The 25917-nt window shown below is 44.6% G+C and overlaps 1 protein-coding gene across 2 annotated transcripts in view; it reads left to right on the top strand.

The window, feature by feature from the left end:
* Positions 1 to 25917, top strand: part of rap1gap2a (RAP1 GTPase activating protein 2a) — an 81313-nt gene that overhangs the window by 4171 nt on the left and 51225 nt on the right. The window contains exons 1-2 of one of the 2 annotated variants that reach the window (XM_010893779.3): positions 5666 to 5881; positions 12037 to 12072. In XM_010893779.3, coding sequence (XP_010892081.1) covers positions 5838 to 5881; positions 12037 to 12072 — 80 coding nt within the window. In that variant the 5' untranslated portion in view covers positions 5666 to 5837. Of the gene's footprint in view, positions 1 to 5665; positions 5882 to 12036; positions 12073 to 25917 lie in introns of those variants that run through there. The other variant, XM_010893780.4, reaches the window with a different exon arrangement.

The following is a 25917-nucleotide window of genomic DNA, read 5'->3' as shown; positions in this document are numbered from 1 at the left end:
TAGGCCCACACCATATTGGCATAACCATATGTACTTTCCAAGGTGCTATTATTGAATAATGGCCATTGACTGGACTAGTTCAGCAATGGATTAATTCTTCTGTAGGCTATGGGTCTTTCCGTGATTAAAGGGACCGTTGTGACACACCAGGGTTGACATCCGAAACGGTTTCCCAAGAGGGCAGTTGAAGTTCCCGTTTAGAAATTGCGTTCATGTCTGACATGTTTACTGTCATACGTCTTTTTAATGAGTTAATCGTATATTGCTTTTCACTGAGTCTTTGAAACGCAGTAGACAACACCACAGTGAGCTACTACAGACGCGTGATGCGACTAGCTAGAATTATTAATGCCACTAAGTTCCGTAGTTTTTTTGGCATTATAGCAAGCGACAATATTTTGCGAGAGTCTAAAGTTAGCTAGCTGGTTACTTAAACACTAGCCAGTTAGACCACATCACACTGCCTTTTATAGTCCACACAGCGTTGGTTAGCTTGGCCTTACTGTAAAACCAATATGGAAGTTAATGCTTTTTGAACATTCTGGGTTCATGTCTTTGTTTTTCAAAACTGAATGCCAGTCCTGTGTCGGGCTGCTCTATCTACATGTCAAGTTTGGTTTTGTTGTCTATCTATCAATCTATCTATCTATCTTATCTGATGGAAAGAGCCTTGATAAAGTGGCTCATTTCATAAGCTCAAAGAGAGACACCTGACCAAAGACCTTCTGTAGCTTTGGCACCCAGCATTGTCATTCCAACAGAACAGGAAGCACAAACTGACGGGATCTAGATGGTGGCCAGAGTGTCTGGTGGCAATTGACACCAGATCATTCTTTTTTTGGCTACTTAGCACTACCATGCTAATGTACTGGGATGACTAGGGGCCATATTCACAAAACATTTTATCTTACCACTAGGAGGACTCATAAACAGCACTAAAAGTTCCTAGCTAAGAGTTTCCTCTTAAAACCTAGTCACAAAGCTGCTAAGACCAACTTTTACTAAGGAATGGGGAGACATTTTAAGCTAAGAGAAAGGGCGGGGTTGAACCCGTGGCTATGGATGATGTCATGTTCCACAAACAAGCTTACTTACTGTGCTTAAAATGATTGGCTGATAGTGGAGGGCTCTGTCAGTGAATTGATCATAGCAATACTGTAGAATGATGTGTGATATTGCCTTATTGAAATAAAGATATTTAAATAAAAAAGTAGGCCAAGTGTCACTGATTAAACTAATAATGATATACTGACTAGTCGAGACATCTTCAGCTAATTGTCAGCCTCTTACATGTCTGGCAGCTCGTAAAGAAATGTGCATTCATCTTTTGATGAATGATTTATTGTTTGATGTAATATTCTACTGACAGATGACTGAGATATATGTAGTTCGTCTGCACTGCATAGCCGCATTTTCCATGTGGCCAAGTAGCAAAACCTGGATCTCTGGTGTTATTGGGTTGTTTCTGTTTGTTGGTGAGGTGACAGCATAAATGATACAATGACCATAATACCCTCGCGATTAAGCTGATACCTTATTAAAAGTTCAGTATCAATAGGTGTTTCTAAAATGTCAACCTGATTATTAGGAGAATTGCCGGCAGCAGCCTTTAGGATTGTTTGTGATTTGGTCTTAGTGACTTAGGAGTCCTCTTGACTACTCCTAACTCTTCTCTTGACTACCCCTAGCTCTTCTCTTAACTACTCCTAACTCTTCACTTGACTCCTCCTAACTCATCTCTTGACTCCTCCTAACTCTTCTCTTGACTACTCCTAACTCTTCTCTTGACTACTCCTAACTCTTCTCTTGACTACTCCTAACTCTTCTCTTGACTACTCCTAACTCTTCTCTTGACTACCCCTAACTCTTCTCTTGACTACTCCTAACTCTTCTCTTGACTACTCCTAACTAACTTTCCACAGATTTAGGAGCTGGTTTTAGCGCTTTGTGAAATACTCTTAGACCAAACATTTAGGAGTTCTGAAGTTGGGACTGACACGCCCAGTTACTCCTAAATCAGCAAGTTAGGAACTACTTTTAGCCTTAAGATGTTTTGTGAATACAGCCGCAGGACAGGACCTCAGGTCAGTTATGAGCTGTTTCTACTCCCAGGTGGCAGAGACAACACTTACACTTCTGATCTTTATTAGTACTACTTCACATTAAAGTAGCTACTCCGCTACTTTCGTGTCATAACCTTTAATACTGTATTATTAATGATGCTTTCGTGTCATAACCCTTAATACTGTATTATTAATGATGCTTTCATGTCATAACCCTTAATACTGTATTATTAATGATGCTTTCATGTCATAACCCTTACTACTGTATTATTAAAGATGCTTTTGTGTCATAACCCTTAATACTGTATTATTAATGATGCTTTTGTGTCATAACCCTTAATAATGTATCTCCTGGTGGGTCTCTACAGTGTTTTAATGCTTCGTATCAGCCTGTGGGTCTCTACAGTGTTTTAATGCTTCGTATCAGCCTGTGGGACTCTTCATTGTTTTTACTTTTCATATCTGCCTGTTGGTCTCTTCAGTGTTGTAATGCTTCATGTCTTGCTGTGGGTCTCTTTAGTATTCGAAGCCAGTAATATCAGTACTATCTGGTTGTTGCTTGTTGGTCTCTGCTGTTTTTCTGTACCATTGAGACACAAGGCTACACTAACCACATAATCAACTGTTGGAAAACAGGCAGTGATTACATCTTGGGTCAGATCAGTAATATGCTCCATGTTAATGCTGGCCCAGGGCTTGTGATTCAACTGGCTGTTTTGGTGAGTTTATCCCTTAAATGACTTTCAAGCAACCATTGTATCTCTTGTCCAGGGACAGACAGTGTCTAGCACTAGACAGTTACAATGTGCTGGAGCTTTGTAGTGGGTTTCAATTAGAGCCCTTCTAATAATAGAGATTGTGATTCATGTAATAATCTGAATGAAGTGTCTTGCTCCCAATTTGGCCTGTCTATCATACAGACAGACAGTGTGAGGAGAAGGAGAGTTGAAGTGATGCTCAATCTAATTTGTTTGATGTTCTGTCTTCCTGAAACACACACTTCTGAGACAGACCGGATAAGGATTAAATACTCAATTTAAATATAAAGGCATGCGGTTAGAAAGTGCAGCTCAGTTTCCACCTCATTTAGTGGGCAATATGCACAAAGCCTTCTCTCAGGAGCCAAGTCTACTTGTGAAGTTCTCTGTCAGTACCAAGCCCATGCTCACTGAATTGGTAAATAGTCAAGGTTTTTCTTAATTCTGTGTCAGTCACAGTTGGCAGATTTTCTGTCACTTTGTACTCTGTGTTTGAAATTGTTCTGTTTTTGTTTTTAATTATGCTGCTGTCCAGAAGCTTTCTCTCACTCTCTTCCTCTCTCTCTCCCTTTCATTCTCTCCCTCTATCCCCCCTCTCGCTCTCTCACACACAGTCCAGTTCAGTTCGGTAAGTGCTTTATTGCCATTGAATGGATGGCTGCCACTATTGCTGTAAATAAACTATTACTCTAATACGTGTTAACGACCAATAACAACACTGTTTATCAGCAACAAAGAAAATTATCTGGAAAACTATCACTTACAAGGAATACAGGCGAGCAACAGCACATGTGGATTTAAAACAAAAGTATGCTTAGCTGTGTGACATAAGAGGAGATGCTGTGTCTTTTTTATTATGACACACAAGAAGATTACCAAGATCTGTTGTCTCACCTTTTTGACCTGTTTTTCGCCCTGACAATCGACTCTTCTGATTTCATGAGACAAATACTTGTAATTGAATCGTATTTGCAGCAGTGGAGTCAGGCATGTGCGATGTACACTTTATCAGATTCATAGGGAGGGACTACAATCTTTAATTCCTGCAAATCCATTCTTTTATTCTTGTTTCTGTGGCCAGGACATGGTTACTTGGTTTCTACAGTCAATGCACTTGTTAGCCAGATGATGGCGCTATAACATGCCCAAACTTTGCAATGTGTTACGGCCATCTCACCTCCTTCTGTGTGTGTCCATTTGTTTCCTGTACACATTTTACACTCCTCCATGCGCCTCCACTACACTCATATGACTTATGTAATGTGACATATAGGAGGCAGGATAGAGGTGCAGAGGGGACTTCTAATAAATACCTAAGATGTGACAAAACTGAAACTAAGACACGAAAGCAGAAACAACGTTTCATTGGAACAAAACCAAAAATGACCGACAAGAGGAACTTAAATCAAGAAAGTGATCGGGAGCATAGGCAAGGCAATAACAACAAACAGGTGTCCGTGCTCCAAATGAGGGAGAGAGGGCGTTGGATTTCCTGCAGTGTCAACTGCTTTCACACCTCACAGTTTATGTTTCTTTAGTGGTTGAATGATTCGTTAGTTATTTGTTGAATTCGTTTGAAATTCCTTTCAGGTCAATATGTTTGCCACATTGTAAGAGCTGTGTTGTTGGGCCAATTTCATTTGGTCTAAAGTCATCTTTTGGTACATACCTGCTTCTTACAAGCCCATTTGTCCTCAGAAACCCAGTAGGCCTGTCAGGATGGATTTTCGGCCATTTTTATATATTCTGTAAAACATAAGAGCAGACATGCCGCTGTGCAATTACTATTCAGAATGTGGTAATATTGAGATCTGTTTGTCTGTTAGCCGAATAAGTATGTGTCTTTTGGATGTTTATCTGTTTGTTCAAATGTTGCCATTGATTGGGTAGTGGTCTGATTTAGCTACTGGTTTTATGGCTGAATTTGCTTCAGAAAACCTTGTAATTGATGATATTCTGGATCACAGTGTCAGGTGAATCACGCTTTCGTGGCTCTTTATTCAATTTGGAGTGTTGGAAGACCAAATTCTGCTGTACTAGCTTGGTTTAGGGCATTTCTGCAAACCTGTAATATTTTGACACAATTCTAGGTGTGTAATCTCAATGGGGCTTTTAACCAATATTTGTAGCAGAATATGGGAATAAACCTTTTTCTCTCCACCATGAAGAAGTCGTAGCTATTGATTTTAGTTTGGAATATGGTGGAACTGGAGCAGGAAGGTCACCCCATTTGTCCACTGTTACATTCACATTGTGTTCCAAATGGCAAACCTATTGGACCGGGCCCCTATTCCACAATGCACTATAAAGGGAACCCTGGCATTTAGGACACATAGGTTCAGTTAGAATGGCCACCATGTATGTCCACAGTTATGCATGGTACAGTCTCTTCAGGACTGGAATGTCTTTAGACACCATGGTCTGTTGTGTCTGAGGATAAGCGTGTGATTGTTGTGGCAAAAACCATGTTGATGTAAATACATCACGTAGTGGTCCTGTCTACCAAGAGCCTCTAAATGACAATGGAAAGGGAACTGTTCCACTACGGCGTGCTGTTGTGAAGGCAGGCCTGGTAAGTGTATTAAACAGAAAGTGATATGGCTGTGGCAACAGGTCCATGATGCTTGTGGTCAGTGTGGCAGATTTCACTTCCGTTTTCTCCTACAGAGTTAGTGAGAGTGTGAGGTGGCAACTGAGAGGAAAGAGATAGAGACAGAGAGATAGAGTGAGAGACTGACAAAGCAAGAGAGAGAGAGAGAGAGAGTTAGAGTCAGAGCAGTCTTGCTCCTCCCAGATAAAGTCTCTCTCCGCCCCTGTGGTCTGGTTTAGGGCTGGGCTGAAGTGACAAACGGCTGCAGATGCAGGACCACTGAGGGAGCAGAGACAAGAGGAGGCCTGCCTACACCTCTCCGAAGACAGACAGAGAGAGACAGGAAGAGAAAAGTGATACAGAGAGGAGAAATAGAGACACAGACATTGAAGTTTGACAGTCCTAGAGACCTGTGTCCATGACAGAATGCTGAGGAGAAAAAGGAGTGTGTCCTTCGGGGGATTCGGCTGGTAGGTTACCATAACTCCCTCGGGGCTGGCTGGAAACAGTATGTGTGTGTTTATGTGTGTGTGTTTGTGTGTCCCGGGGTGTACTCAAACATAAGTGTGGCTGTGTGAATGCAGCGATCTGAATGTGGGCTGAATGTGTTTTGAAAGGAAGGATGGGTGGAGGTCTCCACTGTATCTCTGTATGTATATACACAATATATGTGTGTGCGTGTGTGTATATGTGTGTGTGTGTGTGTGTGAGTGAGTGTGTGTGAGCGTGAGTGTGTGAGTGTATGTGTTAGTGGGTGTGTGCCATCTCTACCAGGGGGAATGGTCACATTGGGTTGTTGTCAATGAGTCTCTTTGTGTTATTGTCCTCCTGTCTTTTGGTCTGCATGGTGTTTCTGGAGGGGGGTAAGTTTATCTAGAAACTTCAGGTGGCCGACAATGTGATGTTTCTCTTTTAATTGTGTCTAATGACATATTTGCCTATTTAGTTTAGAATTAGTGGTAGAGTTTAAAAATGATGCATGTTTTTACAAACAAGCTGGATTTGTTTTACACAAATAGTGTGCAGACTAAATTTCTATTTTGGATTCATGAGGCAAACCAAAGCTACATTCTTCAAGAATCAATAGTAAGTGGATATCTGACACGGAATGTCTCTTCATGTATGAATGGGTGGCCTGACTGCCAGTTTGTCATCAGCGGCAATTTCAGTCACACCTGGGAAGTCCTGCACTGATGAAATCTCAGTCCAAAAAAACAAATCTGTACAAAGTGTGTCAAATGAATCTTAACAGAATCTCCTGCACCATAGTTCAGGACCACAGAGGCACCTTGTGCTCAAGTAAACACATAGAAGCACTCACGTGCGCTGACGCTGTCCGCTGCTGAGGCTCCTGTGCAGCGTGGAGAGACAGTTGGTGACCTGCTCATTCAGCTCAGTGTGCCGAAACGCTCAAACGCACCAATGTGTTTCACTGTTCCGAGGCGGTCAAACCCGCGGTGGAGTGGGTCAACGCAGTTCACCCGCCTTTTCAAATTACATAACAGTTTACTTTTCTGAAGGTTTCAATAGCTTTCCCCAAAACATGCTTTTTTAACCTAAAGTCCGTTAATGCTGGTTGAGCTGGCTGTGGGAAAACCAGTGGACCTGAAGAGAAAGTCTGCAAAAATCATTGCAATGCGTGGGAATGGATATATGAAAAGGTCTTGAAATTAATTACTGCATTTACTCTGAAGTGAAGGCTTTTCGCTAAGCTACAGCTTTTTAGTATTTCTCTGGAACTGGGAACCCGTGTTCTCTATGGCATAAAAGCTCTGTGCATGTGATCCCACTGGGCCAGAACGGATTCATTTAACCCTGATTCCACGTCTTTTCAAAAATGCGAATGTCAATTATGTTGTTGAATCAACATGTGAAAACCGATTGGATTTGCTTAACATTAACACGATTACAGTTTTTTGTCGACGACAAAAAGCAAACAAATTCCCAACGAGATGAGCTATTGCCTGGGCCCAGTGCGATGGCAATCTGCTGAGGGATGAGTGAAAGGCAGGTGTCAAGTCCATCTGATAGTGACAAAGGCGAGAGAGAGACAGTGGAGGAGAAAGGCAGCATGAGAGCAGAGGAGAGGAAGACATCAACCCATTAATAATCCATGCGCTCTGGGATAAGATGACACAGTGTTCTTCTTGATGGAGGAGTGCCTCCACGCTACACTGAATCTCTTAGTATTTATAGTAAAGACAAACACCCGCCCACCGCTCTCCAAGAGAGTGTCTTGACAGAGTACATCTTGTGTGCCGCTTGCTTTTCACACAATGTGCTTGATTTCGGGCTTCATTTTTCGGTCTGTATCTCTGAGGCTTTACAGATTGCTTCCAGGAAACGTAACCGTCGATTCCGATTGTGCTGACGTGAGTAACGTTTAACATGAATGCAGCCTCGGGAACACCGCTTTTATATTTCCGTCATGTTCTCAGGCTGAAATACAGATATAATCCAGCCCTTTGCCCACGCGTCAGGCAGCTTTGTCAGGTTTTTGCCAGGCCAGGGCTTTTTTTCCCTTCAAAAATCGGCCATAATTGACCCTCAGACATCACTCCCGTCAGGCATCATGGCCCTCAGTCATAACGGCCCTCAGTCATAACGGCCCTCAGTCATAACGGCCCTCAGACATCATGGCCCTCAGTCATAACGGCCCTCAGACATCACGGCCCTCAGTCATAATGACCTCAGACATCATGGCCCTCAGTCATAACGGCCCTCAGACATCACGACTCTCAGACATTACAACTCTCAGACATCACAGCCCTCCGTCATAACGGCCCTCAGTCATAATGACCTCAGACATCACGGCCCTCAGACATCACGGCCCTCAGACATCACGGCCCTCAGTCATAATGACCTCAGACATCACGGCCCTCAGACATCATGGCCCTCCGTCATAACGGCCCTCAGTCATAATGACCTCAGACATCACGGCCCTCAGACATCACGGCCCTCAGACATCACGGCCCTCAGACATCACACCCTTTTGCCTGTTGTCCACCACATCCGTCAAATGCATCGTTGTCAGTAGAGAATTGTCCAAATTTAGCCAGATGGCAAGCCAAATACCAAACTAACCTTTGTACTGCATCTGAAGACAGCCAGCCCATCACTTTTATTCTGCTTTCTGGAAACAACCAGCACATAACTTCCAATTTGAGGTTAATTCCCATTGAACTATTGAGTCCTATACTAACACAGATGTTCCGGTAGAATTCAACGCACTCTGATCAAATAGGGCAGACAACCAACAGAATGCTAATGCTCTTCTCATATTGCAACCCATTTTACAGCCTTGCAAAGTACTCGAGGGACCAATATGGTCGAAAGAGTACTAGAGATCCTGCACCAAAATAACGCACACAGATTTGGTGGACATCAGGCGTTGTGCCACAAACACAGAGAGTGCGGAAAACCCCTTGAGATCAAGCAGATATCATTAATATCACGATGGCATTATTAACTGCTGTGAGAAAGTTGCCGAACTGGGCTGATTTTTATTCTTGCATATCCGCAATCAAATTCATTCATCTTCATGGATCTCAGTCCTCAATGGGCACAGATAGTGTATTGATCAGCCTGGCATGGTGGCATGTTTCTGGTGAACGCAGGGAGATGGACAATGCCAGCCGCTTCCGTGTTGTGGTGGCTTGTGTGACGTGAGGATGACAACAAGGAACAAGGAGGGCTTTCATTAGAAGCATCTGGAACCACGATGATAAGGGCAATATTCAAATCATATTGAAAGTAGTTTGTTTGTTTATGTCTGCCGTCCCAACATATCCAGATGACACCAAAGGGCCCATGTTCACTGCAAACCCTTCTGTAGAATGGGTTATATCTGGAACCAAAAAGGGTCTCCAAACGGTTCTCTCACAAGGACCTCCGAAGAATCCTTTTCATAACACCTGTTTTTCTAAAGGTGTTGTTGATCCATAATAATAATAATAATAATACATTAAATGTATATAGCGCTTTTCAAAGACCAAAAGAAGCTTCATAATACATACATAAACAACTATGGATAGAGCAGTGAGACAAACAGTAGCTAACAAAACAAAAACAAAAAGGGGGGGTGGGTCAAACAACATAGGGCTGTGGCTAGGGATAGGCTTGTTTGAACAGATGAGACTTGAGGTGGTGGATGAAGATGGCAACAGATTTGGAGTCACGGATGAATTGTGGAAGGGCATTCCAAAGTCTTGGAGCAGCCCATGAAATAGCCCTGTCTCCAAAGCTCCGCAGCTTGGATCGAGGGATGATAAGGAGGCCAGCAGTGGCAGAGCAGAGTGACCTGGAGGAATGGTATTGGGTAATAAGGTCTGAGAGATAGGGTGGAGCAAGTTGGTAGTGGGCTTTATGATAAGAAGAATTTTGAAGTGAATGCGTTTAGAGATTGGGAGCCAGTGGAGTTCTTGTAGGATGGGGGTGATGTGCTGCCAGGATTTGGTGTGTGTGAGAAGTTGTACAGCTGAATTTTGAACTAGTTTTTAGTTTATGGAGTGTTAATGCCAGAAAGGAGAGAATTGCAATAGTCAAGACGGGCAGAAATGAATGCATGTATTAGTGTTTCAGAGGCAGTGCGGGACAGGGAAGACTGTAACTTGGCATTACTGCGAAGGTGGAAAAATGAGGATTTGACTGTCTGTTTTATGTGTTGTTGGAAGCTGAGTGAGAAGTCCAGTATGACACTGAGGTTGCATGCATGAGGGTATGGAGATACAACAGAGTCATCAATAGTGAGAGTGAAGGTGCCGGCTTTGGTTAGTGTGGAATTTGTTCAGTTTTGTCATCGTTAAGCTTGAGGAAGTTCTGCTGCAGCCAGGTTTTTATTGTTGCCAGGCAAGTTTCAGTATGAGACAGAGGAGGGTTGGTGAGGGATTTAGTACTGAGGTAGATCTGAGTGTCATCGGCATAGCAGTGGAAGTCCAGTTCAAGGTGACGGAGGATCTGACCAAGGGGGTGGATGTAGATGATAAAGAGCAGGGGCCCAAGAAGGGAACCCTGGGGGACACCCTGTGTGACCATGACAGAATTATGACCAAGGACTGAAATGTTGTGAGTGCGGTTGGTGAGGTATGAGTGTATCAAGGAAAGTGCGGCTCCCTCAACACCCAAGGCTTTGAGCCTGGTGAGGAGGATCTGGTGACTGACGGTGTCGAAGGCAGCACTCAGGTCAAGCAGGATAAGGATGTTGAGGGCGCCAGCATCAGCAGAGACAAGAAGGTCATTAACAACTTTGAGGAGGGCAGTTTCAATATTGTGAAGTGGTCGGAAGACAGATTTATAAGGCTCAAACAGACAGTTATTGAGGAGGTGGCATCGAAGTTGGGTGGTCCTTTCCAGGGAAGAGGAGGTTGGAGATGGGGCGGAAGGTATTGGTAGTATCCAGGCCAGGTTTCTTTAGGATGGGTGTGACAACAGCATGTTTAAAACTGGAGGGGACGATACCATGGTAGAGAGAAAGATAGACTATTTGAGTGATGTAAGGACAGAGAGCAGGAAGGCAGGCCTTAATGAGAGTGGCAGGAAGGGGATCCAGGGAGCAGGTAGTTGTTTTTGAAGATAAAATACGTTTTGTGATAAATGGTGAGTCGACTAGGGTGAAGGTGCTCAGGAGGGTTTGTATAACAGGAGAGGGGAGGTGGTTGAGAGTGGAAGAAGGAACTGGTGGTGATGGGTTAGCCAAGGAAGCATTCATGGGAGTAATCTTGTCCTTAAAGAACTGAAGAAAAGAGTTTGTTGATAGTGGGGAGCATCTCTGTACAAGGAGAGGTGAAGCTTATCGGCTTCAGCATGAACAGTTAAGCCAGTTCTGGTTCGACGTTCAAGCCCGTGGCCCTCCTGCTTCCTGCCATGTAAACCAGGGTGAAGATGATTGAAAAAATGTTTTTCAAGCCGGGGCAGTGGAGTTTAGGGCAACAGATAGAGTCGTATTGAACTGGTTGGTGTGGGCAGAACAGATTGCTTCCGAGAGTGTCTGGGGTTCGTCAGCTTATATGTTGCAGAAGGAGATGAGTCGTTTCAAAGTATTGTGTGGTATGTCTGAGGAAAAAGAGAAATTCTGGGTCTTATGGTCGGATAAGAAGAACAGTGAAGGGGAGATGTGAATGATGTTGAGGGCAACAGAGCAAATTAGGTCAAGAATGTGGCCCTTGATGTGGGTTGGGAAATTGATATTGGGTGATAATAAAGCAGTCCAGGGAGGTGAAATAAGAGCTTGAGGAGTCAATGTGAATGTTCATGTTGCCAAGCAGCAGAAGGTGATACTGCAATGGTGAGTAGTTCTGCTAGCTCCGAAAGTAATGAATAATAGTTTTTTGGAGGTCGATAAAGTAGAATAGTGGTGAGGGAACAGGCAGATTTGTAAGCGATGTATTCAAATGAGAGAAATGAGGGAAGAGACAGCGGAGTTACTTTATAAATGGATTTATGCAAAACAGCAAGGCCACAACCAGTGATCCATCGTTTCCATTGCAAGCGATGACCATGTACCACACTGCCAGTCACAACATCACCTGGTAACATCCCCTGGTAACATCACCTGGTAACGTCCATCATGTTGTGTGTCGTTACCAATACCAACCCCCCTTCTTTCTCTCTCTCTCTCTCTCTATAGGATTGACAAGTCCAGCATTGCAGCGCTGAAAGCCCGGTAAGTGTTTCCTCATCATTGTGCTTGGCTGGGGAGACCCTCTGGGATTTAAACCTCTGGGGAAGAGATCCAGAGAAAATGTTGTACTGATCAAAGACCATTTATTGTTTTTATTTAACTTCACTGACATTCTCGCTGCCTTGTGATGAGAAGGTGGAAGGCAGAGAGTGTTGAAAGGTGTGAGTGATGCAGGAGAGAGGAGTGATGCAGGAGAGAGGAGTGATGCAGGAGAGAGGAGTGATGCAGGACAGAGGAGTGATGCAGGAGAGAGGAGTGATGCAGGAGAGAGGAGTGATACGGGAGAGAGGAGTAATGTAGGACAGAGGAGAGATGCAGGAGAGAGGAGTGATGCAGGAGAGAGGAAAGATGCAGGAGAGAGGAGAGATGCAGGAGAGAGGAGTGATGTAGGAGAGAGGAGTGATGCAGGAGAAGAGCGAAGGTGAGGAAGGTTGATGGCAGGGAAAGGAAGTGATTGGAAAGGGAGGTGGGAGATGGGTGTAGAGAGAAAGTTATTAGTGAGAAGAGTGAGAGAGGGAGGGAGGGAGGGAGGAGGAGGAAGAAGCCTCGGGGAACATGGCCAACGGCGTTGCAGTCATGCAGTGTTGGCTGAGAAACGCCATTTATGAACACCCCCACTGGAGCTCAGGACTGTGGAGCTACTCTCCTAGCCTTCCCAAGGTCCTCCATGGCTCAGAGAGGGCTAGGTAATAGGAGTTGCTGTAGCGTTGAGCCGTAGACACGTGTCAGCTGGTTATTCTCCCATTGTGAACCATGACGGGCATGAGCACAGGTGCTGGTTTTGCCCCACAACCACAAATCTTCAGAGGCAACAGGTGACTGGCTTCTAAATGACAATGTATTTTAACATGCCCGCCCCAGACAGGACACACTAAATAATACACAGGATCTGGGCCTGCTGTCTGTTCATAATTATGCTTGTTGGAGTGGGTCTGAATATGAATGAGGAGGTCGTGACTAACTGTGGGCCTGCCTTCTGTAGCTGTGTTGGTGAGGGCCAGATAACAGACTGGCTGCATTGTTCGCGCGCGCGTGCATGGGCGCATGTATTCCTGTTTTACAATCTGAAAGAGGGTCGAAAGTCTATAGTGTTTATCTGACTAGGAGGGATTCATTTCACATGCTGATTATAAAGCCTTGAATTCCACTGACCTTAGTTTAGGGTCTGAATTGGGTTTAGATTGAAGTTCAGGCATCAAGGGTTATGTTTAGGAGTTAGGGTTAGGAGGAGGGAGGATGAGAGGTAGAGAGGGGAGGAACGAGAGGGAGGGAGGGAAAGAGTGGGTAGAGAGAGACGGAAGAAGAGGGAGGGGGAGATGGAGGGAACGGAGGAGTGGATAGGAGGAAAGGGGGAGCGTTTGGGGAGTGGGCGGACTTCAAAGCGGATGGCTGCAGGTGTGTGCAGGTGTCTTTTGTTCCCAGTCTGCAGAGCTGAACCCCCTATCAGAGCTCTGTGTGCGTGACTGGGTTTTGCATGGAATCCTTTGTTTATCGAGAGCTCGTCCGTATCTCGGAAATCATCCAGGCCCCCATGCTTTGTTATTGTATTTGTAAATCACCACTGTATGCCTAGTCCATTACTGTGTGTGCTCATTTAATGAAAAAAAGGTCCAACGTATATTTTATAATTTATTTACCTAAGCCACCTTTGGCCCTTGTCATAATCAGTCATCATTATATTTCTTACCCAGGCTCAATTGGCTGATTGCAGGTTCTGCAACCCTTTACCTGGTTGCAGAGGACTGGTCCGTTAAAAGCACATCAACTGTGTGACATCACAAAATGCATCAAAAGTTCCATCCCACCTGAACATCCTTTTCCATCCACCTTTTGATCTTCGTCTTCCATAAAAGGGCTTGGCCATCGTTTTTACTAATTCTGAGAGTTTTTTTGGAGCCTTGCGTTATGGAAGTATCATCGAGAAAACAGTTTTGGGTTGTTCTAGGCCCTGGACACACATTCTGGACAGTCTAGGGCATGTTACAGTTACTGCGCGCGTGTGTGTGTGTGTATTTGATGTCTCACTGTGGTGTCAGAGCTGGTCAGTGTGGGTTTGCTGATGGACCAATCGGGTGATGCTGCTGGGGATATGACAGCCAGTCCACTCCTCAGCCCTGACCTCCTCTTTATCTCCCTCTATCCCAGACTCCCTCTTCTCACTCTCTCCTCCCTAGTCCCTCTCCCTCCCCCTCTAACCAGCTCTACTACAAAGTGAGCCTTCTGCATTCATTTTGCACCCAGAGCGAACCACCTCATTAATACCAGTATAATGAGGTGTGTGTGTGTGTGTGTGAGCGCTCCTGCGTTATTGCATTGTGTGTGTGGAATGACAGCGCGCTGGATGCATGTCATAGGTAGACAGTGAGGATTGACAGGGAGTAACAGTCGTGCAACACTGCATCAAGATGCCTCGCAAAATGTGGTGAGTCCTGCCTTCTTTCTCTGGGTGAATGTGTCTGTGGTCAGTCCTGTGGTCAGTCCTGTGGTCAGTCCTGTGGTCAGTCCTGTGTTTTCCTTCTTATTGCTTGCTCAATTTCTTTCTTCTACCGAGGATGGTGTTTGTGTTGTTTTTTTCCTGAGGTTGATGATGGGTTTCCTGAGGTTGATGTCTGTCGACTGGCATTGTAGAACAGTTCACGGTGGCATTCTCACATTATATTAGAACATTTGTTTTTAGTTTTAATCCGAAATATGATATTTTTTCCAGAGGGAGTTTCCCAGCGGCATATGATGTCAGCTTGAACTTTTGTTTTGTTGTGGCGTATTTGGTTTTGGGATTATCTGAGACTGACCGGAGGTTGGATCAGTGTTAAATATAGGAGATTTACCAGAGATGACAGTATCACAGGTCTACACACTGTGTGTTCTTCTCAGAAGTTCATTCAGGGTTGCATTTAGCTACAATGGGGAGAATCAGTGACTGGTCTTCCTTTTTTCCCTTTAAAGTGCACTTCTTCTAGTACATTGGGGACAGGGTCATATATAGGATGTTTGTCTGCTGTCATGGCAGGTAGCTGACTGACACTGTCATATTACTGTTGTCCTCCACCCCTCCTCCATCACCCTCTCCACCCCTCCTCCATCACCCTCTCCACCCCTCCTCCATCACCCTCTCTACCCCTCCTCCATCACCCTCTTACCCCTCCTCCATCACCCTCTCCACCCCTCCTCCATCACCCTCTCCACCCCTCCTCCATCACCCCCTCCACCCCTCCTCCATCACCCTCTCCAACCCTCCTCCATCACCCCCTCCACCCCTCCTCCATCACCCCCTCCACCCCTCCTCCATCACCCTCTCCACCCCTCCTCCATCACCCTCTCCACCCCTCCTCCATCACCCTCTCCACCCCTCCTCCATCACCCCCTCCACCCCTCCTCCATCACCCCCTCCACCCCTCCTCCATCACCCTCTCCACCCCTCCTCCATCACCCTCTCCACCCCTCCTCCATCACCCCCTCCACCCCTCCTCCATCACCCTCTCCAACCCTCCTCCATCACCCCCTCCACCCCTCCTCCATCACCCCCTCCACCCCTCCTCCATCACCCTCTCCACCCCTCCTCCATCACCCTCTCTACCCCTCCTCCATCACCCTCTCCACCCCTCCTCCATCACCCTCTCCACCCCTCCTCCATCACCCCCTCCACCCCTCCTCCATCACCCCCTCCACCCCTCCTCCATCACCCTCTCCACCCCTCCTCCATCACCCCCTCCACCCCTCCTCCATCACCCTCTTACCCCTCCTCCATCACCCTCTCCAACCCTCCTCCATCACCCTCTCCACCCCTCCTCCATCACCCTCTCCACCCCTCCTCAATCACCCTCTTACCCCTCCTCCATCACCCTCTTACCCCTCCTCCATCACCCTCTCCAGCCCTCCTCCATCACCCTCTCCAACCCTCCTCCATCACCCTCTCTACCCCTCCTCCATCACCCTCTTACCCCTCCTCCATCACCCTCTCCACCCCTCCTCCATCACCCTCTCCACCCCTCCTCCATCACCCTGTCTCACTCCGTCTCTGTCCTTCCTACCCCTCCTCCATCATCCTATCTCTCTCCCTCTCTTTCCTTTCACCATATCTCTTCCTCCACCCTCAACCCATCTATCATCTCCCTGTCATTCTCTCCATTCATCTCTCTCCTCATTCACGCTGTCACTCTTTCCCCTCCGTCTCTCTTTCTTTCTCAGAGATGGGGAGATGCTCTCAGTCTGCAGTGCTGCTATTATCTGTCTAATCCTACTGAAGACCATTAGGAGCTGTTCAGCTAGGCTAATTCCCAGCTATCCCTTTACTCAACACCCCTCAGACCACACAGCCGGGCTCCCACACACACTGTTTTCAACAAGTCCTAACCCTAAACCTCACATTAACCCTTGTCTTAATTTCGTAACATAACATTTATGCCTTAACTTAACCTTGCCCTAATGTCTAACCCTAACCCTAAACTTAACCAGTAATTCATAAGCCTAACCTTAATTCTAACCATAACCTCAACTGTAACTTTGGCCTCAAATATTACATTTAAGATAACCAGTAATGGTTCATGCTAATTGTAATGTAATGCCCTAAACATAAAATATTCAAAATGGGGACCGGAAGAATGTCCCCATTAGTCACCCTTTTCTGATTTAACCACAGTTACCCTGTACTGTCAGAAATACACACAAACACGTTGGTAAAGACTGTTACTATACTCCACGACAGACAAAGTAGGAAGAGAGACAGAATGCTGAGAACACTGTGTTCCCCCAACAAATCTGCGAAGTGTTAACAGACTGTTTGATGTCGTAAGGAACAAGAAATTCATGGAAGGGATCCCGCTAATGTGAAGTGACGTCAAGACCTGCAACCTGAAGCTAATTCTCTTCATCAGTTTTGACATTAGCAAAATCCAGACTGTTCAAAAACACTTGATGAGATCCATTACTTGTCTGTCTTAGAGCAGGGGAAACATGCCCGTCTTGGATCAGAACATGTCTGTCTTAGAGCAGGGGAAACATGCCCGTCTTGGATCAGAGGGAACATGTCTGTCTTAGAACAGGGGGAACAGCACCATCACCTAATCAACCGTAATATGATCAGAGAAGACAAGTCTTAAAAAAAAGCATTGATCCGTTTCCCATGCAGCCAAAACTATTGCAACACTTCTCCAACTGCCAACAATGGTTCTGGTAAGGATCAATGTTTGTTCCATCGCCTTTGGCTCAGGTGGAAATGTTAACCAACAGCACCCGTGGATGCATGATGCTCTCTGCTATTTTTGGAGCGTGGCATTTACTCTCTGCTGGGTATTTTGGAAAACCTTAATTTGCAAGAGGGCTTGGTAAACAACTAAATGTTGACCTTTGCTTGTTCAGTCTACTCTCTCCCCGACATGGCCTGCAAAGGACACCCTGGAGTATCCATTTGACACTGTCATGTGCAAAGCGTCTACAGGCTCATTTCCTTCTTCCCGAAAATGACTGCTGCTTTTCTCACGCTGTATATTGTGAGAAAACACCCTATTCAAAGAAGTGGTCTGATGAGTAATATGCTGGCAATGGGTGTGAAGTAGGTAGAGGAACTGAGTTGATGGGTTTTGTGAAGGAAGCAGTATTGGAGCACCACGCCCAAGGTAACCTCAGAATGGACTTCCTCTCAGCCTCACACCTTCCTCGCCCTCCCCACGCTGCAGATCGTGAGTTGTTTCTGATCCTAGCTGCTGTAGCAGCCCACACTGCAGAATGTGCAGTAAGCGGCTGTGTCTGATCATTACGCCTGCATTCTAGACTGTTCCAATGTGAAACATGGTTTAACGCTCATGTTGAAGGAAGCTGAATTGCTTTCTAAATTTGAATTTGGGTTTAAATGAATAGTCAATTGTCTCATGTGAAACAAAATAAGTTGCCTCATAGTTAATCTTGTAGTGTTGGGTCAGTAACAAATGTTGATGAATTGAAAGGCCAAAATGAATGTCCATTTCACCCCTACAGAGGTGTACAAGGCTTAAACAGAGCAACATACACAGTAAACACCCCTTATGTTTGAATACAATTAGCCAAATGAAATGCAAGTCCTATTATTCTTTTTGTAACCAACGTGTCTCACACATTTTGTCCACCGGAGGGAACTAGAGGAGTGATACATTTCCTCCTGTTGTTTCTCATACTTCCACCAGATGGCAGTATACCACTGCTCCTAATTCTCTGAGTCCCAGTATCACACCTCGGCCGTAGGGACACCTGTTACACCACCCAGGCAACGTTTATGAAGCCAGTTTGTTGAGGAAACGGAAGTGCTTGATGTCCACTTACTGAGCGCGTGGTTCAGATTCGTTCCAATGTTCTGACATTCACAAGAGATGTTTGGAAACGTGGTGTCCACAGCCACAGGACTGGACTCAAACACTCGGGGGAAGTTGCTTACTATTTCATTTCTCGGTATATAGAAGATCCCCCATTGTGGGTGATCATCTGTGATGCTCCGATGGACTGTGTTTTGAGCCGTAACAATATCTCCAGAGCAACAGAGACAGTCTCACGCTGAATTGAGCAGCCTGGGGGTGGGGGTGGGGGGGCTGTTGTCATGGTAACAGGGCAGACTAAACCCTTATCATCACCTGAGGGATGTTCCACCGGCCCCATAACCATTGCGATCGGTTCTGGGATCCATGGCGATTACAAAGCGCTGTAATTCGTGCTTGGTCCGCAGTGGCTTGGTTACCATGGCAAGAGCAATGCTACGTAATCTGTTTTATCATAGATTTTTACAATTTAAAAACACATTGAGTCTGGATGTCTGGTTAACCTGAAAGTTCCTGGCTGTCTACATTGGTCCTTTCTGGAGTTTAGGATTTAATTATGATGTCCACTTGCACACTGGAGACACTCAAACACATTTAAATGCTTAATTACATTTACATCCAGGAGCAGCTGGCGCAGAATACTGCCTGACCTCCTCATTGACAAATGTTGGCATGCAATCTCAAGGCCACCTACTGTCAGTCTGTGAACAGAGAAAATACTCTAGTGCTACAATAAGGCACATCTGTACCAAAAGCATTCAAAGACATAATCAGATAATTGCTGCATTATCAATGTAAGTTACAATGGTTCTGATTGAAAACACACACAGCATTGCTTGTTGTGATACTGTCTCTTCAGGCTGAACTCCTCAGTGAACCAGCAGCCTTTTTTGATTGAGTCCAGATGCTTTATCTTAAATTGATCCTCTGTTTGTTGCAGGAATTGTCCTGCACAGTTGAAAATGGAAACTTGTTGTGTATTCAAAGCTCCTAAAGCGTCTAGTTCTCCAATATCTAAATACACATGTTCCAACCCCTGCAAATACATTTATTGTAATAGTAATGCACTTAAAATTCACATTTCCTGTTGCTGCAAGTTTATTTCTCTGGCAGTGAGAATCTGGGTCAAATTAAGATATGAAATTTGGATTTACAACTTATTTTTCCCGCTTTCTGGGCACTGATGCTCTGATAAGGGCACCATCTGTCTCTCTGTTTTAATGGGGCTTGTAAGGGCCCATAAAGTTGTCCCTGCTCATTGGGAGCCAGCCTTTCCTTTGAGACTGTGCTTGGGGGCAGGGAAAACACACAGGCTGAACGCTACAAGACTTGACACGTGTCATACCTCCGCTTGCCTCTGTGCCCGCCCCCTGTCTGTGTCTCTCTCGCATCGTCGCCTTTACCTTCAACAAAGTCATCCCTTGTTGCTGTTGGAAACAGGCGTTGAGGAAGTGGGGGGCCAACGTCCAAGCCGTATTGGCTGCCTCTCTCCTCTGCTCGCTAAGGCCTGCATCATTGGAAGGTTTTAGTGATAAAAGCAGTGTGACACAATTATTTTATAATGATTGAATCTACAGCCGGAAAACCATGGTAAATCAAAGCTGCCAGCAGCATTTGGCAGGTTTCAACATTAAGCTACAATTAAGCTAGATTGCATTTTTTTTCAATAGGACGCATATCCAACTGACGTCCATAGTTACAAACCAAACAATATTGCTTGCTTGGTTTTTCCTTTTTACTAGTATCCCCAAATGGAAACGTAATTCATATATAAACTAAACTCACAACCCTGATCATGTGTACCAAATGTAATCACACATAAGATTGGTTATTTGATACTAAAAAAGTAGTGTTTTCCACAAATTCCGAAAAAATTATTACAGCTAAGTAAATGGGTCCCAATTGCAAATATGTCCTTTGGGAGGATTTGAAACTATATACCTATTTTCAAGATTTCTGAAACGGGATGAGTGTTGTGAGCGTGCAAATATGGAAGACTAATCATAGTGAGGAGACAGACCTATGTACTAATTTTCAAGACTCTAGGTCACACGGAGTGGGCGTGGTGAGCTTGCAAAAAGTGCGACTTTGGAGGCTTGTGACAGCGCCACCATGAGGCCGATTTGCATGCCACTGCACCAGAAGTTCTGGCCCTTGGCCATTTACTACCATATAAATGTGGACACCTTTGCGCCATTCCATTTCACAGGAATTTGCAAGAAGGACCCTTTTTTGCCAGAAGTATAATCATAACAATGAACCAGAACAGAGACAATAGTGTTTCACCAGTGAACTGCTGCTTTCGTCACTAACCCTGACCTTTCATAGAAAGGTTTGAAAGAGATGGAGAAAAATAGGAATAGACACTGGTTACCTTTTAAAGAAGAGGACAAATGTTGGCACTGTATCTGGATAGAGAGAGAGAGAGAGACTTTGAGAGTGAGGGGCTAAAAATGACACTGGCATAGAGACAGGGAGGGTGAGGGGGTAAGAGAGGGAGGAGGGGATGAGTGTAAAGATAGAGTGAGTGATGTAAGGAGTGATTGAGAGAAGACAGGGGTCTGACCTCTACAGGTGCTGGCGACCAGGAAGTGTGTACCTAGGCTGGGCTGGTATAGGCTGGGCTGGGTTGGGCTGGTCTAGGTTGGGCTGGTCTAGGATGGGCTGGGCTGGGCTAGGTTGGGCTGGGCTGGGCTGGGTTGGGCATCCTGAGATCTGTGCTGTGATCATCCTGAGGAGTGTTCTTATCTACATTACCAGTGTGTATGTCTGGTTCAGAGCAGATATCATGTTGGGCTTCTTCTACTGTCAGCATGTATTTCCCGTATTAATTGAAGATACTGTTTTAGAACTGAATACCGAGTGATAATGTAGGTGCACTTAACACATGCGAGTGATACTTAACACAGACCTACACACACACACACACACACACACACAAACAGAGGTTCAGATACTGGCTCCCACGCAGAGAGGACAGACAGCTCTATGGTTCTTATCGGCAGTCATAAATGACTTGCGAAAAATCTATTAAAACGGCATTCGGTGCCCGTTCCATTCTGTGCGTCAGAGGCTGGCATCAGAGAGAGCCCGCCGACGCCGCCAACTAAGCTCCGAGTCGATCGCTCTCAAAGGATATATCCTTTATCCCCACAATGCCATCCACACTCGGTAATATTCTGCCTTTGGTGTTTTCCAGCCCGGCCTTATTGTACCGTACCGGGTACTGGGGTTTGTAAAGAACCGTACTGGAAAAGATGGGTACTGGTACAGCAGTGGGTTTGCTGTGTGCGGTGTTGGATGAGTATTTCCCTGTGTGTCTCCCTCACTCTTGTCTCCCCGAACCCTTTCATCTCTTTCTCTGCCTCTCTCTTCCTCTCTCTCTCTCTGTTTTTTTTCATGTCGTCCAACCTGCCGAATTACTTTCAGAAGCAGGGTGCCCAAGTGTCATCCTGCTCGGAAAATGGACTCATTACTGTAGAGGTCAAATTCAGAACCCCTTAAGACCCTAACTGTGGACTTTCCAGTGCGTTGATGTGGACTTTCCAGTGCGTTGATGTGGACTTTCCAGTGCGTTGATGTGGACTTTCTAGTGCGTTGATGTGGACTTTCCAGTGCGTTGATGTGGACTTTCTAGTGCGTTGATGTGGACTTTCCAGTGCGTTGATGTGGACTTTCTAGTGTGTTGATGTGGACTTTCTAGTGCGTTGATGTAGACTTTCTAGTGCGTTGATGTGGACTTTCTAGTGCGTTGATGTAGACTTTCTAGTGCGTTGATGTGGACTTTCTAGTGCGTTGATGTAGACTTTCTAGTGCGTTGATGTGGACTTTCTAGTGCGTTGATGTAGACTTTCTAGTGTGTTGATGTGGACTTTCCAGCGCGTTGATGTTAGCCCCTGTGTTCCTTGTTACTGATCAGTAGGGGTGTTATCCTCCCTTCTGTGACAGTGGGAAGTATTGGACCATCATTTGGCATGAAAGCAGGTAGCCTTTCCTGATGTCCACCATCCCCTCAACCATTGTTAAGTACCTGGTCTGTGTTAAGAACCAGATCTGTGTTAAGTACCAGGTCTGTGTTAAGTTCCTGGTCTGTTAAGTTCCAGGTCTGTGTTAAGAACCAGGTCTGTGTTAAGTACCAGGTCTGTGTTAAGTTCCTGGTCTGTTAAGTTCCAGGTCTGTGTTAAGAAACAGGTCTGTGTTAAGTTCCTGGTCTGTTAAGTTCCAGGTCTGTGTTAAGAACCAGGTCTGTGTTAAGTAGCAGGTCTGTGTTAAGTACCAGGTCTGTGTTAAGTAGCAGGTCTGTGTTAAGTACCTGGTCTGTGTTAAGTTCCAGGTAGTTTTAAGTGCCTCAAGCTGCCTGACCTCTTCACCGAAAACAAACTCATTGATGAGACTGAGCGGAGTGACGTGATGCTTGGTTGCTGGTAGAGTGGTTGCTGGTGGAGTGTGTAGAGAATGGGTGAGAGCGTCCATCCTTGGAGTATTCCTGTGCTGAAGGATACAACCTGAGTAAGGTTGAGCAGAGCAGGTGTCCCTGCAACATTTACTTGGTGAATGGAGGAAAATTTTCCCAAGCAGCACAGGGGTTATTGCTGGTGAATTGCTGTTCCAGACTGGTTGCAAACTTGCCTTTAGCAGACAATATATGAATCAACATGTTCTTTACCTCTCTGAAGAGGGATCTTCACACTAACATAGAAGTTAATCTGCTGTGATCCCCGGGGAGCGTGTGCACGTGTGTGTGCACGTGTGTGTGTGAGTATGTGTGGTATAGTTTTTGTGCACCTTTGATGATGTCCCCATAGGTGAACAAAAGGCTGATGAACTGAACGTCATGGTGACATTTGGCAAGTCTTCATCAGGGAAAACGCAATGTGGGGCATAGGGGTTGGGTTTAGGGAAATACACATAGCTGGGCCTAGTGTTAGAATTGGACATACATACTAGTTACATTTAGGGTAAGGCTTTATTGCTAGGTTAAGTCTAGGCAAACATTTGGGTTATTGAGGTAAAGGTAGGGTTAGGGCCGGTTATGGTTAGGTTTAGTGCTTTGGTATCCAGGTCAAGGTTGGATATCAGGTCCCAACCAGGGTAGAAAAATGAAAGTGTGTGTTTGCGTGTGTGAGCGAGGGGAATAAATTAGATGAGTGATAGGCAGCTTCTCCTCTCATGGGCCTCGATTAGTTACACACATTTGCTTCAGTCCCAACTAACACACCTGACTCCAATAACCGACTAATCACCATTTTTGGTGTAGAATGCAATTACTTTCATCAGCTATGTTGGCAGTGCTCATGGAGGAAGCACAACAGCTTTTGGCCCCTGGGGACTAGAGCTTCAGCCACTGTAGAAACGGACTCCTCTACCGGTACAGGACGGGAAAGAACAATTAGCTTACATATCCCCAGAGCTAGCTACACGAGGACAGCAGAACAGCAAGCTCTAGTGATCAGCAGCATATATATATTCCTATTAGATTACACAGAAACCACCAGTCCTATTAGAGTTTGTTATATATATATTCCTATTAGATTACACAGAAACCACCAGTCCTATTAGAGTTTGTTATATATATATTCCTATTAGATTACACAGAAACCACCAGTCCTGTTAGTTATATATATATTCCTATTAGATTACACAGAAACCACCAGTCCTGTTAGTTATATATATATTCCTATTAGATTACACAGAAACCACCAGTCCTATTAGAGTTTGTTATATATATATTCCTATTAGATTACACAGAAACCACCAGTCCTATTAGAGTTTGTTATATATATATATTCCTATTAGATTACACAGAAACCACCAGTCCTGTTAGAGTTTGTTATATATATATTCCTATTAGATTACACAGAAACCACCAGTCCTGTTAGTTATATATATATTCCTATTAGATTACACAGAAATCACCAGTCCTATTAGAGTTTGTTATATATATATTCCTATTAGATTACACAGAAACCACCAGTCCTATTAGAGTTTGTTATATATATATATTCCTATTAGATTACATAGAAACCACCAGTCCTGTTAGAGTTTGTTATATGTATATTCCTATTAGATTACACAGAAACCACCAGTCCTATTAGAGTTTGTTATATATATATATTCCTATTAGATTACACAGAAACCACCAGTCCTGTTAGAGTTTGTTATATATATATTCCTATTAGATTACACAGAAACCACCAGTCCTGTTAGAGTTTGTTATATATATATTCCTATTAGATTACACAGAAACCACCAGTCCTATTAGAGTTTGTTATATATATATTCCTATTAGATTACACAGAAACCACCAGTCCTATTAGTTTGTCAGAAACGTTATTACAACTATCGGTGGAGGATGACATTTGCAATGGCAGTATTGTGGGTTTAAATCCCACAAGAAAAGAAGCTCTGCACCCTTGATCCATTTGCATTTAGCGTTTTAGTTACTCAGAGCGGCTTCCAATCAGTACATCGGTCTTACAAGAGCCGGGTTGGACAAGCACACAGTCAAGTAGTAGTATTTTTTACTGAAGCACACGGAAATGTGTAAAACAAATGGTGCTAAATGTGTAAAAAGTATTCTCTACCATTTTTGCCCATTCTTCTTTGCACAGTGTTCAAGCTTATTTAACCTTTGGTCAAAAGCAACTTTCACCTCTTTCTATATATTCTCTGTTGGATTGTGATCAGGGCTTTGAATGGTCCACTCAAGGACATTCACAGACTTGTCTCAAAGCCACTTGAGTGTTGTCTATTCTGTGTACTTTTGGGTCATTGTTGTGCTGAAAGAAGAATCATTACCCCAGACTGAGGTCCTGTGTCCTCTGAATCAGGTTTTCTTTTTCAAGGACTTCTGTATTTTGATCCATTCATCCTTCCTTATTCATCCTTCACTAAATCCTGACCTGTGGGATGGTGTTCTCAGGATGGCGTGAAATAGCGCTGAAAGTAGCAAAAGGCTCTATTTTGGTCTCATCAGACCATAGAATCACTCATGCTCTCTCCATTTCTTAATAATGGTCTTTAATGTGCTCCGCAGGACATGTTCTCATACCCTACCCCTGATTAGTGCTTATTCCAGATATGTTTAGAATGTCCCTTTTTCTTCATTATGTAGTTTTGGTTTGGAATTGCACTGACTAACTGTGGGACCTCCCAGAGACAGGTGTATGTAGCCTGAAATCATGTAAAACATCTAAATTGTGACTCCATTCAACTGTATGTGACTTCTGAGGACAGTTGGTTGCACCACAGCTCATTCAAGTGTGTCATAGTGAAGGGGTTGAGTACTTATTATCAGTTATTTTCTTATTTCCATTCATTTAGAACAATTTACAGATTTCGTTTTTCTTTGACATTCTGGACCTTTTTTGTGTTGATTTCATGTTGGAACACAATACAGTTTGTAAAAGTCCACGGGGATGAATACGAGAGCCACTAGTCTGTCTGCTAAAACAACATTTGTAACTAGTGCACCACTATGTTTTTGTTATCAGGGTGCATTTTGCCCAGATTATGTGTCACTGGAGTGGGTGTCACCAGAGGT

This window comes from Esox lucius, chromosome 1 (assembly GCF_011004845.1).
Source record: "Esox lucius isolate fEsoLuc1 chromosome 1, fEsoLuc1.pri, whole genome shotgun sequence".
Taxonomy (NCBI): domain Eukaryota; kingdom Metazoa; phylum Chordata; class Actinopteri; order Esociformes; family Esocidae; genus Esox; species Esox lucius.
Note: the sequence above shows the minus strand (reverse complement) of the source record. Positions and strands in the feature narration are given on the sequence as shown.